At 41.7% G+C, this 18,841-nt stretch overlaps 2 protein-coding genes across 2 annotated transcripts in view; one reads left to right on the top strand and one right to left on the bottom strand.

Moving 5' to 3' along the window:
* The window catches only part of LOC124257405 (neuroglian-like), a 28,086-nt gene extending 24,066 nt beyond the window's left edge, over positions 1 to 4,020 (bottom strand). Inside the window, exon 1 of the mRNA XM_046691453.1 lies at positions 3,745 to 4,020. Coding sequence (XP_046547409.1) covers positions 3,745 to 3,826 — 82 coding nt within the window. The 5' untranslated portion in view covers positions 3,827 to 4,020. The remainder of the gene's footprint in view (positions 1 to 3,744) is intronic.
* Positions 4,021 to 9,099: 5,079 nt separating this feature from the next.
* Positions 9,100 to 18,841, top strand: part of LOC124257376 (structural maintenance of chromosomes flexible hinge domain-containing protein 1-like) — a 67,629-nt gene continuing 57,887 nt past the window's right edge. The window contains exons 1-9 of the mRNA XM_046691422.1: positions 9,100 to 9,138; positions 10,311 to 10,430; positions 10,870 to 11,033; positions 11,707 to 11,806; positions 13,111 to 13,324; positions 13,869 to 13,989; positions 15,045 to 15,104; positions 15,357 to 15,480; positions 16,121 to 16,315. Of these exons, the coding sequence (XP_046547378.1) occupies positions 9,100 to 9,138; positions 10,311 to 10,430; positions 10,870 to 11,033; positions 11,707 to 11,806; positions 13,111 to 13,324; positions 13,869 to 13,989; positions 15,045 to 15,104; positions 15,357 to 15,480; positions 16,121 to 16,315 (1,137 nt within the window). The remainder of the gene's footprint in view (positions 9,139 to 10,310; positions 10,431 to 10,869; positions 11,034 to 11,706; positions 11,807 to 13,110; positions 13,325 to 13,868; positions 13,990 to 15,044; positions 15,105 to 15,356; positions 15,481 to 16,120; positions 16,316 to 18,841) is intronic.

Below are 18,841 nucleotides of genomic sequence, written 5' to 3'. Positions count from 1 at the left end.
CTGTTTGCCTATGTACAGCTCATTCTACCCACATCACTGTTTGCCTATGTACAGCTCATTCTACCCACATCACTGTTTGCCTATGTACAGCTCATTCTACCCAAATCACTGTTTGCCTATATACAGCCTATATACAGCCTATTCTACCCACACCACTGTTTGCCTATATACAGCTCATTCTACCCACATCACTGTTTGCCTATATACAGCTCATTCTACCCAAATCACTGTTTGCCTATGTACAGCTCATTCTACCCAAATCACTGTTTGCCTATATACAGCTCATTCTACCCACACCACTGTTTGCCTATATACAGCTCTCATTCTACCCACATCACTGTTTGCCTATGTACAGCTCATTCTACCCAAATCACTGTTTGCCTATATACAGCTCATTCTACCCAAAGCACTGTTTGCCTATATACAGCTCATTCTACCCAAATCACTGTTTGCCTATATACAGCTCATTCTACCCAAATCACTGTTTGCCTATGTACAGCTCATTCTACCCATATCACTGTTTGCCTATGTACAGCTCATTCTACCCATATCACTGTTTGCCTATATACAGCTCATTCACCCTATAACTGAGGTTGTCTGTACATAGTTAACTCTGCTTACATCTAAGCAATAACCATTATAATTGCCATTGTATTATGTACTGTAGTTATGTATATGTATGTAACTCCTTGTATATGGGCCGGAGGCCTTGAATACAATAAACTTGACTTGACTTGACATCTGAGTTTGCCTATCTACCCTTGATTCCGCCTACATTCCAGTATTCCTGCTAACCGTTTATTCCACCTACAACTCAGTTGATTAATTACAGCTCATTCTGCCAAACCGGAGTTTGCCTATGTACGGCTAAAGTTGCCTATTACTGATTTTCCTGTGTATAGCGCATGAGGACTTGACCTCAGTTTGTACTCATTTTAATAGCGTTAAATGTGGGGGTTTTCTTTCGTTTTGACATGACCAAACACTGATAAGTAAAATCATTCTCACTTTGATAACTGCATATGTCACATCTGATCATTATTACATAAAATGATAATTGTAATTATATTAATTAAAATGCTTTCATTCATTATTTCATCAGCTAACGAACTTTAACGATGACTCCACTCGTGTAATCCTTACCAAAGTAGTGCACCCCGTTGTTTTGTAGATATGGACAACTTTGGACAAAAGATCTTTGACTCCAAAGAATTAACGTGTACTTGGTGATCAACTGACGATAACCTGAGTATACATGGTCCGGCAACGGCATTCAGGACTTGGAAATACAAGACTATACGTATTGTGATATACGTCAGGGAAACGAAGCTTGTTGAAGGTTGTTAAGAATACCTTAGAATAAAGAATGAAACGCTTACGATCATTTTGCATCTATTTTTGGTGTTTGACGAGATATTTTGAACTCTCTAGTCATGTTCATGCATTATAGGCAAAGGATATATTGAAGGAAAATCAAGTTCTATGGATATTCAACATCAAGTTGACTATCCATAGAAATTGGTTTTCCTTCATCTATACAACTTCTGAAATGCCTCTCAAAGAAGTTAAAAGATATATTGGCAGCTCTGTTTGCCAATAAACACTTGTTAACCCATGATATAAATTCTCTAATAAAGTCGTAATATAACTGGAATACAGATCAATACACTCTCTCATAGTAACGCATAGTCTGTAGTGACTCTCATTGTAACACACGTCCTTTGTGGCGTTCTGGGGTTTTCTTACTTCAGGCTCTGTCCTTACCTATGCTTGATTGACACAGGTTAAGTCTGGTTCTGTTAACCGTAGTTGCCAGAAATGTATTATCCTCGGTTGACAAAGTTCATCACAAATTGACTAACCACACGCCTGTTCTCCTTCCTTCAGGAAATGCAGGGATTGTCAGTGTTGCTTCGGTCAGGGCTCGGTTGGCAACAGTATAATAGGAGTATTGTATACATCGTAAGGATTCGTGCACTTTGCGTTCATAATTCTTCCTCTACTCCCATGCACAATCGTACTTTGTGGAAATCTCAAAACTGGTTTCTATATATAGGACCGGCCACTATTTCGATGTATGAACAAACAATTACAAGAAAGTGAATCTATAGATAACTGTGAGAAAACTGAAGTCGGTGTTGACGGACGTTGTGCTGTAACTGTCCTTTCAGCACTAACACTTGCAACACACCTCTGTCATGATTGAGGGTGGCTTTCTATTGGTCGTTCTACACCATAAGGATACACTGTTATGCGATGCAATGCGAACGATGGCCCTCCTCATACGACTACACATATGTGAATTCCTTTACACTGACAGGGGGCGGTGGGGTAGCCTAGTGGTTAAAGCGTTCGCTCGTCACGCCGAAGACCCGGGTTCGATTCCCCACATGGGTACAATGTGTGAAGCCCATTTCTGGTGTCCCCCGCCGTTATATTGCTGGAATATTGCTAAAAGCGGCGTAAAACTATACCCACTCACTCACATTATACTAACAGTTGTTCCAGCTGGTATACCGCCATATGGCTGGAATATTGCTGACTGTAAAACTAAACTAAGAAAACTCCAGCTGCTATACCAGGACGCCTTATTCTATTCTTATATATGGTCAGGGCTCACTGATATGGTTGACACATGTCATCGTATCCTGATTACGTAGATCATTGCTCATGATCTTGATCACTGGATTGTGTGGTCCAGACTCGATTATTTACATGGTGCCGCCATATGGCTGGAATATTGCTGAGTTGCGCGTTAAACAACAAACAAGCAACAAAACTTATAAAATGATGTTTGTGAAACTCGAGGTACTATTACAGCATGGTTTAATGGCATTATAGTTAAACGACAATGTACAGTTCATAACGTTGAACTGAATATCCATGTGTCTGGCTGTACAGTGTAGGAGGTTTTGAACATTAGGCTAAACTGCCGAGTAAACGAAAACTATACACTTAAAAACTGGATCGAACTAGAAAGTTACAAACGTTAACAAAACGTTATTGAGCTAAAACAGATAAGGACAGACTTTATGGATGAACAACTTCTTTAATCAGTGATGTGACGTTTCGATACAGATTCTTGTATCGTTGTCAAGCGGTCACTGTTGACATACCTGCTTGACAACGATACAAGGATATGTTTCGAAACGTCACATCACCTGAATAAAGAAGTTGTTCATCCATAACGTTTGTCCTTATCTGACTCCCCAACTTCTAGCAATGCCACTCAAAGAAGGAGCTAAAGATCGCTGAAACATGGCATATGAAAGTTCTAAAACTAAGCTATCATCCGCATCAAATACGTACATCAACAACGAACAAGTAGTTCTTGCCTACTTCAGTTGTAGCCACCATCAAATGTGCATGTACAGTTTCCTTTGCCTGAGTGTATATTTGAGTAGGTGATACTGGTACAGTTTAAAGGTACTGTTTACACATGAACTGATGTATTGTAAAACAAATTCGTAACATTGAAATGATTATTGTCATGAGTTCAAGAAATGATGAAACTCAGTGAAAACTGGCGAATTCTGAACACATCTTTACACCAAAACGCAGCTGGTCACATGCACGATATTTGAAGATGCATTTCAGAAATTTGATGTATGATCCTCGTGCAATTCATGTGCATAAGGTTTGCAGTTGGTTCCTTACGTTATATATATAGCATATAGTGAGTGCTTTAAGTGAGTCTAAACTTTTGGTGGGTAGTATACATAAATTCCACTGGATTATACTCACCATCGGGCTGGTCTTGGCTTAATGCATACCCACAGCACAGAATCACCACCATCCTCGACAGATACGTCGTCAACATTTTCATCTTCAGTAAATCACAACACCACTATCTCTTATTCGGGGGCTTAAACTTTCTGTCACCAAATCCTTAAATATCCACAGTCTTCTTGTCCGTCAGCAGATGAGGGAGCCGCTGTTCCGGTTGTGTGGGGACGATGTCCGCTGGCGTTGTAACTGCGGTCACTGTTGGTCTAAATGGGCTTGAATATCGCTAGGATGTGTGACGAGCAGGATGTAGAATCAGAAGACTAGAGTATGATGGCGCACACTCGCCCCTCCCATCAGGTTTCCTGCAGCATGTCTCACTCATCAAGCGGAACTACAGCCTTCCGACAGGGACAAGGGAGGGGAGCTAGTGTCCATCTCATGGCCATTGATGTAGGAGGGGAGCTAGTGTCCATCTTATGGCCATTGATGTAGGAGGGGAGCTAGCGTCCATCTCATGGCCATTGATGTAGGAGGGGAGCTAGCGTCCATCTTATGGCCATTGATGTAGGAGGGGAGCTAGCCTCCATCTCATGGCTATTGATGTAGAGGGGATCTAGCCTCCATCTCATGGCTATTGATGTAGAGGGGACCTGGCGTCCATCTCATGGCTATTGATGTAGAGGGGATCTGGCGTCCATCTCATGGCTATTGATGTAGAGGGGATCTAACGTCCATCTCATGGCTATTGATGTAGAGGGGGTCTAGCGTCCATCTCATGGCTATTGGTGTAGATGGGATCTAGCGTCCATCTCATGTCTACTGATGTAGAGGGGAGCTAGTGTCGATCTCATGGCTATTAATGTGGGAGAAGAGCTAGCGTCCATCTCATGTCTACTGATGTAGAGGGGAGCTAGTGTCGATCTCATGGCTATTAATGTGGGAGAAGAGCTAGCGTCCATCTCATGGCTATTGATGTAGAGGGGAGCTAGCGTCCATCTCATGGCCATTGATGTAGGAGGGGAGCTAGCGTCCACCTCATGGCTATTGATGTAGAGGGGATCCCCCAAATGAGTACACTACAACCATCCGTTGTCTCCTCCCAATGAGTACACTACAACCGTCCGTTGTCTCCCCCCAATGAGTACACTACAACCATCCGTTGTCTCCTCTCAATGAGGGCACTACAACCATCCGTTGTCTCCCCCCAATGAGTACACTACAACCATCCGTTGTCTCCTTCCAGTGAGTACACTACAACCATCCGTTGTCTCCCCTCAATGAATACACTACAACCAAGTGAGTACACTACAACCGTCCGTTGTCTCCTCCCAATGAGTACACTACAACCATCCGTTGTCTCCTCCCAATGAGTACACTACAACCATCCGTTGTCTCCTCCCAATGAGTACACTACAACCATCCGTTGTCTCCTCCCAATGAGTACACTACAACCATCCGTTGTCTCCTCCCAATGAGTACACTACAACCATCCCTTCTACATATGTTTATACTATATCGGATTATCTAACATCTCATTGAGTTCTGAGGCCTTAACAAATGATGCTGGATCAGGTAGGGTTTAATAATAATAAGAGCATTTGTATAGCGCTGACTTCCAGCACACAGGGGCAATGTTCAAAGCGCTGACAGTCACGGTTCAAATGTACTAGAAAATACAAGGATTTATGAAACAGCGTTGAAAGAGGTGTGTTGTGAGTCTGTTTTAGAAGAGTGGCAGAGTTGGTACTATTATATGTCAAGAGTACAGAGAGTTCCAAACTGCAAACGGAAAGGAAGGTTTCTTCTGTGCCATTCGTTTGAAGAGTCATGTTTTAGATGGACAATATATTCCATTCCACCCAGCCCTTTCTGCAGTGTAAAAGCCCTATGTGAGCTAGATTTTCTTTAGGTTCGTAATCTCCCATCTCCCTGGGTCTCCTTTTCAATTTGGATTTTATGTTGTTTGAGTTAAAGGGGTTTGGCGTTTCACCAACACCAGCCTGTATCAAAAGCTTGTATTTGTAACAGTGGTACTCCCTATCAAAAGTTCTTTTACCCGCTATATCGACATATGACAGAAACTGCCTAATCAGCTCACGAATAAAGCTGGCGTACCTACATATGATTTGAAGCTGGTATATGAACTGACGATCGAAGCTGGAATATCAACAGACTCTCGTAGTTGGTATTTCAACTGAAGACAGAAGCTGGAATATCAACTGACGATCGAAGCTGGTATATCAACTGACGATCGAAGCTGGTACATATACTCACGACTGAACCTGTTATATCAACTGTCGATTGAAATTGGTTTATATTGATTTAAGCTGATATATAAAATTATCATTAAATTTGGTCTATGAACTCCCGTTTTAAGCTGCATTGCATATATCAGGTCATTGTCAAAGGTGATACATCAACCATTAATTGAAGTTGGTATACCTATCCTTGATTGAAGTTGGCGTTCGTGGTCTGACACAAGCAGCCATGCAGACTGGGACCAGTCTATTTGCACCATCGCTTCCATCAGTGCGGCTAGGGACACGCTCAACACACGACAAGAATACAAGCAGTTCGTGATATTTGATTTCTTTGTTTGATTTCGGGTTTGTATGTCGGTGATCCGTGCCTGCATGATATGCAGGGAAATGTCTGTAGGATGAAAGCAACAAGGCCATGTTGAACTGGGTTTACCTACGCTGACCTCTCTCCGGTGTTCTCCTTGGGGACTCGGCTCCCTCAGCTGTGTTCGGCAGCTGAAGTAACTATAGGCTAATGATCATATCGTATATTACAATCCACATGCATGTGTTTAGCTATCAAGTGAGGACAACTGATTCTTATCTTTTGTTGGAACCCTGCTTTCGTAATAATTGGCGTTATTGCAAGTTGCATTATTCCTTTGCAGAGTACCAGTGGAGAGAATTCGATTTTACTTTTACAAATACACATGCTAAACATTGAATTCCAGAGGATTCCGTGTTGTCTATCCCAAGGGAGGCCAAGGGGCAGTGGTTGTTTAAAGGCACACACCTCATTACAACAGATTGGGGGTAGCACAGTGGTTACAATGTCCACTTTACCAAATATCCAAGTTCAAACCCAGTCTGAGAAAGCAGTTATTGGAGGCAGCGCGTCGTTGCTGCAACAGCGTTGTAAAACCACAAAGATACGTAATAGCGGACATACCGGAGTTGCGGGCTCTAGTGCCGGCATCATAACAACACGTTACTTCATCAAAGCAGGATACATACAAGACCTACATGCAAACGTAGCACTACAAGATGCTGCACAACGAACTGTTGGCCTACAAGGCACTACATCAACTGCTTAACTACAAAATGCACACTACAATATGTAGCACTACAATACAAAAAGATCTAGCACTTCACTGCAACATGTAGCACAAGATGTAGCACTTCAAGACGTAGCACTACAAGATGTAGCACTTCAAGACGTAGCTCTACAAGATGTAGCACTTCAAGACGTAGCACTACAAGATGCTGCACAACGAACTGTTGGCCTACAAGGCATACCACTACATCTACTGCATTATAAAGTGCTTAACTACAAAATGCACACTACAATATGTAGCACTTCAAGATGTAGCACTACAAGATGTAGCACTACAAGATGTAGCACTACAAGATGTAGCACTACGTAACTACAAGATGTCAAGCACTACAAGATGTAGCACTACAAGACGTAGCACTGTAGCACTACAAGATGTCAAGCACTACAAGATGTAGCACTACAAGATGTAGCACTACAAGATGTAGCACTACAAGATGTAGCACTACAAGATGTAGCACTTCAAGATGTAGCACTACAATATGTAGCACTTCAAGATGTAGCACTACAACATGTGACACTACAAGATGTGTCAAGATGTAGCACTACACTACAAGATGTGACACTTCAAGATGTAGCACTACAAGATGACACTTCAAGATGTAGCACTACAACATGTGACACTACAAGATGTGACACTTCAAGATGTAGCACTACAAAATGACACTACAAATGCTTCAAGATGTTCTGACACTACAAGATTCACACTCTCTCAAGATGTCTTCAAGTACGTAGCCTATCACTTCAACATGTGACACTACAAGATGTGACACTTCAACATGTAGCACTACAACACACTACAAGATGTGACACTTCAAGATGTAGCACTACAACATGTGACACTACAAGATGTGACACTTCAAGATGTAGCACTACAACATGTGACACTACAATATGTGACACTTCAAGATGTAGCACTACAAGATGTGACACTACAAGATGTGGCACTTCAACATGTGACACTTCAACACTACAATATGTGAGATACAATGATGTAGCACTTCAAGATGTAGCGCTAACAACATGTGCACTACAAGATGTTAGCACTACAACATGTGACACTACAAGATGTGACACTTCAAGATGTGTCACTACAACATGTGACACTACAATTATGTGATCGTTCTGTTCAAGATGTAGCACATACAACGTTGTGCAAGATAAACTGCATCAAATATTTCTAGACTGACGGAACATTCAAGACAATATGTGTGTACGGGAAGGAAGTGAGCACTTCTAAGATTATACTCGACATACCACTTCACTTCAAGAAGTGTGGCACTAGTAAGATGTGGGCACTACGTAAGATGTGCGACAACCTTTGTTGGGATTTGGGTGATGTAAGGCTGCTGATCACTTTGGTTGACTCATACATGTCTCTATCTTTCCCAATCTCCCGTGGATCACACACAAACACTCACTGAGTGCATGTGCTGGGCGACTAACGGGATCGGGTGGTCAAGTTTCGCTGGCTTGGTTGACACATGTCATCGGTTCCCAATTGCGCAGATCGATGCTCATGCTGTTGATCACTGGATTGTCTGGTCCAGACTCGCCGTCATGTAGCTGTATTATCGCTGAATGCGGCGTTAAACAACAATCGATCGATAATAATCAAATGGCGTTGAGTTGTTACGCGTCATGAAAGACTAGAATTCGTAAATACAAGTAATTTTATAAACTTGTATTTAAGTTCTAATCTTTTCAATCTTTTTATGGTTAACCTATCCAAATGTAGGGGGCCAAAGTAGGCTACATGTGAAAATCAAGGTTAGAATCCATCTTCAACAACTCATGCTTGTCGAAAGAGGAGACTAACGGGATCTGGTGGTAAACTCGCTTTATACTTGGTTGATACTTGTCATCATATGAAGATCGGTGCTCATGGTTTCAATATCTGGATTGTCTGGTCCAGGACCGATTGTAAACAGATCGCCATACAGCTAGATTTTTCAGACCGACGTTAAACAAATTCAAACCCTTTGAAAAATAACGAAAATGTAAAATCTATCCCTAAGTATGGACAAGAAGTTTGAGGCACTGACTGTGGAGGAAAAAGTGATCAGTGGTTGAGTATCCAGGTCTAATGACCTGCTAGAAATGTATGTACGAATACAGTTGTAACTGGCACACCAGGGCCGTCATATTTATCCGAATATATACTCTACATAAAAAGAAACGCAATGTAAGAAAAAAGGAAATATCTTATGGTGTTTTGCTGACATTTATACAAAATATGAATACCAAATATGAAGTTCTCATGTCTGCATGCATCGGTAAATAGCGAAAAGGTTGGGGAAACGCAACCATGTGGAACCATGATGGTCAAACACAACACACATGAAATGAACGTGCAACATGAACTGTTGGACTGTGAAAATGATGGGTTTTCATTTGTCAGTCATCACAGTTGAACAGCAAGTGAAAAGAGAAAGCATGCCCAAGTTGCCACGTTTCCACATGTCGTCCAGCACCATTAGGTAATCTATGCCCCGCCGTCCAACCGTGGGATAAGTGCAAGTCGTGAGATAGGATAAGTTTAAAAATTTGGAAATTTTAATATAAATTGTATATTTATATACTTATCCTATCTCACGCGATGGATGCCCGCCCGGCCTCCCCACTACTCAGATTACAACGTTGGCTCAGAGATGAGAATGATCATTCAAGGTAGTCACGTGGGCAATTAGTGGAGCATGCTGCAAGCTTTATTAGGAACTAGGAAGCTAATTAAGGAGAGCAGCATGGAGTGCACGGGCGAATGAACAAGGAGGCCTATGGAAAAAAGTTTACAGTCGTTCCACTAAAAGTCGAAGCAAGAGAGAGAGGTGCAAGTCGTGAGATAGAATAAGTATATAAATATACAATTTATATTAAAATTTCCAATATTACTAATAACGGTACATGATATTTCACATTCACCCCCTTAAAATCATCATCACACCCCAAGCCATAAATTATGAACAGAAAAGGAAACCCCATTTCTGGGCAGTTTTGGTGGCAAGGTCTTATTGTTATTAAACTTGCCTTCATTTCCCCCTTGTATTGGCTTGGTTAACCTATTGAAGGTAGTCTGAAGCTATGCCATCAGGTCTAAGAAAATCCTACAAATTCCAGTTGCTTGGCCTGTGTTTGTCAAAATTGACTTGCACCTGTCACATCTCTGCACTTTGTAATATTGGGTTGCACCAGTGATCAGCCTCATGACATATTTGTGCTTTTGTCTCCAGATGATCAGCAAACCGAAAGACTCTAGAGATGTTCATGAGCTGACAATATCAAAAGAGGAATTTGAAAAGAAGGAGAAAAACAATGAAGCAATATACAGTGGATTTATCCGGAACAGAAAGGTTAGTGGTCATACCAGAGTTCGTATTTAGAATTGCATGATATATCATGCTGTTGAATAGTCATTATAATGAGACCCATGAATCTCCAGATAAGAACAGGTTTTCATCAACCTGTGTGTCATAATAGGTGACTAGCAGGATCAGGTGGTCAGACTCGCTGACTTGGTTGATGAATGTCATCATATCCCAGTGGTTTAGATTGAGGTTTATTATGTCAATCACTGGATTGTCTGGTCCAGATTAAATTATTTACAGACTGTCGTAATAAAGGAGGAAAATTGCTGATTGTTGCATTAAACAAGATTAAAGTGCTTAATCATGTTTATTAGGGGGATCGTGTGTTCACAATGCATGACCTGTCTATCAATGTGTTATTGTACATGTTGTACCCTGAAGATGTGGGAGGTGGCTCATGCTCGAACATCTGCTTCTCTTGTAGCAATGTGACAACTCTCACATCCCTGTGGAGGATGAGATCATCCGGCGACTAGTCCTGGAGGAAAACAAGCGTGAGAGTTTCACAGCTGTAGTGATCCAACTAATAAACCCATCACACATTCCATACCTCAAACACAAGATGACGGAGTGGACACGCCAGCTATCGTATGTAGACTCCGAACATAACATATAGCATAATAGTTTTGAACATTAGATAGATTTCACTGAATCATTCTCAATTATTCTGTTATTCAGTATGTAATCTCTGAAAATCAATACATGCAAAGTGTTTGTGTTGTGCCAGGTAGGTTATGTATACTTTAGAATTATTTGAAAAGGAACAAGTTATATGGGTTGACAACTTCTTTATTGCAAAAGACGCGACATTTTCTTTTGGATCTACACATCAAGACTGTTATCGTGTTAGCATCTACACATCACTTGCTTAATGGTGTTAGCATCTACACATCACTTGCTTAATAACGGTGTCAGCATCTACACATCACTTGCTTAATAATGGTGTCAGCATCTACACATCACTTGCTTAATAACGGTGTTAGCATCTACACATCACTTGCTTAATAACGGTGTCAGCATCTACGCCGCAATGCTGCATCTATTGCAATGAAGAAGTTGGCAATCCATATAACTGGTTGCTCTTCATCATACCATCATCTGAAATGCCACATAGAGAAATTATTTGAAACATTGTGTCATAGTGATTAACACTATTAACCTCTGTGATGGAAGAGTATTGTGTGTTATGATGTTTACAGATGGTTAAACGGCTGCTGGTTTGTTGTGTATTTAGCTAGCATGTTTATCCCTCTACCCACAGTCACATCTACCACTATTATCTACATGGACCCGATGGTAATGTAAATGACGAGAACCTGACAAGCAAGCAGAACAACCCATTCAAGAACATAGATATCGAGGTAGGGAGACTCGGGATATTGGTTATTTAGCCTGTGTGATTGTGGTACAAGTTCTAGTGGTAAGGGACCTGTTAAGATCCGGGTTAGAATCGGTCTTCAGTAGCCCATGCATGTGGCTAAGAGGCGGCTAACAGGATCGGGTGGTCAGGCTCGCTGACTTGGTTGACCCATGTCATGGTATCCCATATGTGTACATTGATGCTCATGCTGTTGATCACTGGATTGTTTGGTTCAGACTGGATTATTTACATACTGCCGCCATATGGCTGGAATATTGCTGAGTGCTGCGTTAAACAACAAACCAAACCAAAAATCAAATCATCCAAGGTACATACAGTAATACCATCGCATTCATAAGCTCAACAAACGTTGTGTACTTGTCTGGTGCTGGTCTGAAGTCATTAATGTTCTAGCACATCATGCTATTTTTCAGTCATTAGTTCAAGGCAAAGCTTTTCATTTTAATCAGTGCAGTCCTTGTCACAGGATTGTATTGTTAGTGTATAACAAAGTTTGTATGTAGGATTGAGGTGGTGGTGTAATGACTAGATGAACATGTTGTGTCATCAGTTTAACTATCGTGACTGTTACACATGAAGATCCGGGTTAGAATTGGTCTTCAGCAGCCCATGCTTGTCATACGAGGCGACTAACGGGATCAGGTGGTCAGGCTCATGACTTGATTGATACATGTCATCATATCCCAATTGGGTTGATTAACGCTCGTGATGTTGATCACTGGTCTGGACATGATAATTTACAGATCGTTGCCATTTAGCTGAAAAATGCTGAGTGCTGAATAAAATAACAAGCAAACAATTTCATGACGGTTCATCACTGTCAGATGGTGCTAGTGAATTTTTAAATTGCCTATCAGCATAATATGGACTTATTCAATTTAATGTAATTGTTTCCATATATTTTGCATTTATTTGGGTAATAAACATGATGAAAAAAATGGCATTCCACTTTGCTAATCTCCATTATCATTTATAATGAATAAGTATGTCGACAACAGAAACTTACAGACTGCTAAGATAATCATTAATACAAAATAAATGAAGATAGTGATAGTGAATGCATTGTTCAGCACAATAAGGGAACACAAGACAAGCACATTCTGTTATCTGCCAGTCAGATGTCCTTTAGGGCAGTGGCCTTGGGTGTATTTTTCGTTTTTGGAAAAGTTCAGTTCTACAGGATCACTTGCTATTCATTTATTTATAATTGTTATTAATTATATTACAATGTGAAATTTTCAGTGGTAAATAACATGGTGAATGAGTATTGTGTTTTGGGTGCAGGTGAGCCTGTACACAAGGGGTGGGCCCCAGCCCAAGGTGGTGAATCTGCGAGATATCGATGACGACATGCAATCCATGTTCCTACACACAGCTTCCAGCAGTTTTGAGTTCAAGGCTCTCGTAGATGGGACAAATGTTGTGGAGGGTGTCCTTCGATACCACCCGTTCCTGTATGATAGAGAGACCTTCCCTTCAGAGGCTTATGATCCACGAAGTAAGATACTTGGAATAATTACAATGTTTTGGTTTCATGCAAGCAAACCAAGAATATCTCCAGATGTGATGCACTGTTTATTTTTTTCTAGCCTGTCAGCATGTCCGAGATAGTTAACAAAATTCAAGCAAAAACAACCCAGAAACATTTAATATAGAAATATTTCTTTTGTATCATATGATTTAACAGGCTCAACATGTGCTAAGCTTCACCAATTAAAAACATGCCATACTGATATGCTTATATTTTAAATATTCAGTAAACACTTTCTAAAATCTGTGATGTAAATGTAGAAATAACCAAGGACTCAAATTGGAATATTATCAAACATATCTGGATGGTGTTTTTCAGTATGTATGTTGTTATGTAGTATAGGCACAATTATGTTGCTAAATTTGATAAAATGATAGGATTTCCAATTTTCTTAGCCAAAATAGACTACATATGCAAATCACAAATCACAGTCAGTTAACACTACTGCCGGTATGCTTCAGTCAGCTGGGATATAGGCTGACAATAGTGCTGTAACCTTTATGTTGTTTAGTGGACCCCGAGCCAGAAGATGATCATGACTACGCCATCAATGACAGACCAGCCAGGGGTAGAAGACCGATATTTGAGTGCTACTGGAATGGACGACTTATCCCATACACCCTCATTGAGGAGTAAGATAATCCCTTGTGATCTGGATTACACTTGGTATTCAGCAGCCCATGCTTGTCATGAGAGAAAACTAACAGGATTGGGTGATCAGGCTCTTTGTTCTTGATGCATGTCATCATCATTATTATATCCAGGTTGGGTAGATCAGTGCTCATGATGTCAATCACTGGATTGTCTTCCTGATAAATGTTTTACTGACTGCTCTTATTTGGCGGGAATATTGCTTAGTGCAGCATTAAGCAACAAACACACACCAAAATAAGTCAGGAACTGAAAGAATTATGCTTCCCACTCATTAGGTGAAATCTTATTGAGTCATTATAAGCAGTTACTGAGTACCTAGAAGGATAAGATGGTACTATGACTGTTTATTTCCGTAGTTCCTAAAAAAGCAGCTTGGGTTGTATACTCTCCAGGGAGTTGAGAATAGAAATTGAGTGCAGACTGATCCACTTACTGGGATCAAAACTAATGTAGAGGACATTATTTATAATTTTTAATTCATGATATTCATGATGTATGGCAGTTTCTACCTACCTGTGAATATTCTTTCATGTAAATACCACTGATGTCAGGGCAGTTAACCTGATACAAGAAGCAGATGTTGAAGTTGTCAGATGGGCACTGATGATTCCATATCAATGTGATCAAATCTGAACTTAATGCACAGGGCTATCATTACGTTTTGAACCTATCATACATTGAACTGAAACTGTGTCATGAGCTTTAATTATTTTTCAACATAGTGTCCTTGCGGTTTGAAACACTTGTTCCACGTCATCTCCAGGTCAGATATTCCTGTTTCAAGCAGAAGGTCAAATTCAGGTTGAAACCAGTTCTTGGTCATTGTTTTTATGAGTTTTTATTCAAATTTGGAAACATGGTTCTCAGTAGGGGCCACATGTGGTCTGTATGGATGATGGGCCAGATACTTCTATCCACATTGTCTATAGCTTCCATTGCAACATGGCTGGTGTGAGCTGGACCTGATATCCCCTTGTAATTCTATTTATGTAGTATGACAAGGCGTTTCATTGTGTGTTGTATCTGCCAACAGTTTTGAGTGGTGCTCCCCTCCCAAGAAGCCCAAGGCTATTCCATCAGATTGTTACAACAGGTAGGTTAAAATCTTCCTTACAGGGATTCACTGTGTGTATGCTGTATCTAGCTTAGAAACAATGGGGCAAAATATGTCAAAGTGTATTGAGAAAGTATGTCAAATATTAACCAAAATATAGTTATCTCAGTTTCTGACCCTATAGACACACATGTTTATGAAAGTGCAGGAACTGTACTATAGTACCTGGGTGTAATTCTTGAGGTTGTTACACATATTGTTCTTCCAACCCTTTTCTATCCATGTACCCAGAGTGTCAGGTGTCCTCTGGACCAACGACAGCTTCCAGGTGAGCACCAACAAGCTGACGTTCTTGGATATGGAGATGAAGCTGCGAGACAAGGCCACCAGCTTCAGCCGGATACACAGCGGCCATGTGAGTACAGCTGTCTGCAGCTGATCTTAGACACGCCCCCTAGCCAGCAAAGGGTCACCTGTGCTGAAAATGTGAAATTTCAGGACATGAAAGCAAATGTATAAAACCTCTTTGAGGTTTCTGCTGTATGTTTTAAGTAAGAAACCCCTTTTATCTTATGTCTTCAACAGCAGATAATTAACACTCAGCAGAACCAGTAGAATTTCAGTAAGTACTGATATTGGCACCCCTTTATACATACCGCACCTGTGGATAACTTGATGTAGTACCATAGTGTGATAAAGGTAGAGAGATCAAGTGTGTCATAAACTGTATGATATTTGCATGTATATTTTAGCAATTGTTCATGCTGATTGGTCAGTTGATGTAAGGTCACAGTGCTTTATCAATTTCATGGTTGATAAAAATACCAAACTGTTTACAATTCGTCAGCATGACAAATGACTACTTTTAGTGATGATTCTGTTAACAGTTACCATTTCATATTTCCTCATAATTCTCCTTCTTAAAATGCCAATGAGTTATATATTAATCAACTGATGCTTCCATTCTCATGTTAATGATTAGTTAACCAGAATGTGAAGTTCTTTTTGTTGATTTCATCACTGATCTTTTGGACTTCCCCTCATAATATATCCAGGAAAAGAGAACATCAATCGAGAAGGAGTTTGTGTCGTGGCTAAAGGAGTGTCATGACAAGCATGACAAACAGATCCTCTTCGGCAGTTTCCGGGGTACCATCACCCGGACAGACCTCCCAAAACACAAGCAGTCCCCGTGGGCAGTGTACGACCAGGTGGAGTGGGATGGGAGACTGTACAAGAAGGGATCTCTGGTGAGTCAGCTACAGTGTTCTGTAGGGGGGGTGGGGGTGGGTGACTGTACAAGAAGGGATCTCTGGTGAGTCAGCTACAGTCTTCTGTAGTGGGTGTTGCGGATGGGAGATTGTACAAGAAGGGATCTCTGGTGAGTCAGCTACAGCCTTCTGTAGTGGTGGTGGGGGTGGGAGATTGTACAAGAAGGGATCTCTGATGAGTCAGCTACAGCCTTCTGTAGTGGTGGTGGGGGTGGGAGTCTGTACAAGAAGGGATCTCTGGTGAGTCAGCTGCAGTCTTCTGTAGTGGTGGTGGGGCGGGAGACTGTACAAGAAGGGATCTCTGGTGAGTCAGCTACAGTGTTCTGTAGTGGTGTTGGGGATGGGAGACTGTACAAGAAGGGATCTCTGGTGATGAGTCAGCTGCAGTCTTCTGTGGTGGGGGTGGGGGTGGGAGACTGTACAAGAAGGGATCTCTGGTGAGTCAGCTGCAGTCATCTGTAGTGGTGGTGGTTTGGGGTGGGAGACTGTACAAGAAGGGATCTCTGGTGAGTCAGCTACAGTGTTCTGCTTAGTGAGTGGTGGTGGGGGTGGGAGACTGTACAAGAAGGGATCTCTGGTGAGTCAGCTACAGTCTTCTGTAGTGGGGGTGGTGGGGGTGGGAGACTGTACAAGAAGGGATCTCTGGTGAGTCAGCTACAGTCTTCTGTAGTGGGGTGGGGGTCCGGGTGGGAGACTGTACAAGAAGGGATCTCTGGTGGAGTCAGCTGCAGTCGTCTGTAGTGGTGGTGGCAGGTGGGAGACTGTACAAGAAGGGATCTCTGGTGAGTCAGCTGCAGTCTTCTGTAGTGGTGGTTGGGGGTGGGAGACTGTACAAGAAGGGATCTCTGGTGAGTCAGCTGCAGTCTTCTGTAGTGGTGGTGGGGGTGGGAGACTGTACAAGAAGGGATCTCTGGTGAGTCAGCTGCAGTCGTCTGTAGTGGTGGTGGGGGTGGGAGACTGTACAAGAAGGGATCTCTGATGAGTCAGCTGCAGTCTTCTGTAGTGGTGGTTGGGGTGGGAGACTGTACAAGAAGGGATCTCTGGTGAGTCAGCTGCAGTCTTCTGTAGGTGGTGGGGGTGGGGTGGAGACTGTACAAGAAGTGATCTCTGGTGAGTCAGCTACAGTCTCAGTAGTGGGTGGTGTGGGATGGGATCAAGAAGGGATCTCTGGTGAGTCAGCTACAGTCTTCTGTAGTGGTGGTGGGGGTGGGAGACTGTACAAGAAGGGATCTCTGGTGAGTCAGCTACAGTCTTCTGTAGTGGTGGTGGGGGATGGGAGACTGTACAAGAAGGGATCTCTGGTGAGTCAGCTACAGCCTTCTGTAGTGGTGGTGGGGGTGGGAGTCTGTACAAGAAGGGATCTCTGATGAGTCAGCTGCAGTCTTCTGTAGTGGGGTGGGGGTTGGAGACTGTACAAGAAGGGATCTCTGGTGAGTCAGCTGCAGTCTTCTGTAGGTGGGGTGGGGGTTGGGAGACTGTACAAGAAGGTGGTGGTGGTGGCAGATATATCCAAAGCTTGTAATTCTTTGCAACACCTGGACTTTTATTTCTATCAGAATTTGTTTACCTCAGTGTTGATTATTCTGTTTTCTAAGATGCTTCGGTGAAAGATCAAAGGCGTGCCGACAGTACTTTATCAAGCTATAATGTGCACTTTTTGCATTACGTCACAATGTAATGCCATTCTAGTCTGCCCCCTCGTCATCGAACAATTTTGCATCACATCACAATGTAAGCGACGTCACGATGCATGTCAGTTGTCATCACCTCGTACAGCCTCCTACAGTAAACTACTCCGTTGCATCCCTTTTCTTGGTTTGCAGTTGCTTCACGCAGCTAACGTCACTGGTGGAAACATTACGTTTATGTTTTCCGACGTTTAAAATATCTCAATTCGACTCACAATTTTTCAGCAACACGGTAACGTTCGCAATGTTTATATTCCCACAATGCAATCGTGGAATGTCGCTTGACTACTCAGCTTCATCTGGATGTACTGATCTAAACTTACGTTGGTAGTAGAAATGCGACGTTAATATTGCTCCATATGGTTTACGTTAATCACAGATGTAATTAAATTAAGTTAGAGAAGACATTTAATCCGAACGTAAACCGTCATCAAACTGTTTATCATTTGCTTTTTCTGGTAACGTTCGTCTTAACGTAGGGGGGCAGACACATCAATAGAACATTGCGCCAGTTAGCCCTGTGCGAGGATTCTTAATTTAGGTCACCTACACCGTCGTTTGTTTTCTGCATTTGATTAATCATAATTATCCTTAGAAAGTATTAAATTTGGCATCTTAGAAAAGAAATACAGTTCGCTCTACCACCATGTATAGTGTAATAAAGCACACTTTCGCCCTGAACTATTATAGTTAAAGCACGAGGAAAGCTTGTATTTCTTAAATACATATTCTGAAATGAAGTGCAATTGAATGTTCAAGCTTCTGTTTAATACTGAGTATATGGTTGTGGTAGTGGGTGTAAGAACTGAAAAGGTGT

Source organism: Haliotis rubra, unplaced genomic scaffold (assembly GCF_003918875.1).
Source record: "Haliotis rubra isolate DU_JTF1 unplaced genomic scaffold, ASM391887v1 Scf66, whole genome shotgun sequence".
Classification (NCBI taxonomy): domain Eukaryota; kingdom Metazoa; phylum Mollusca; class Gastropoda; order Lepetellida; family Haliotidae; genus Haliotis; species Haliotis rubra.
Note: the sequence above shows the minus strand (reverse complement) of the source record. Positions and strands in the feature narration are given on the sequence as shown.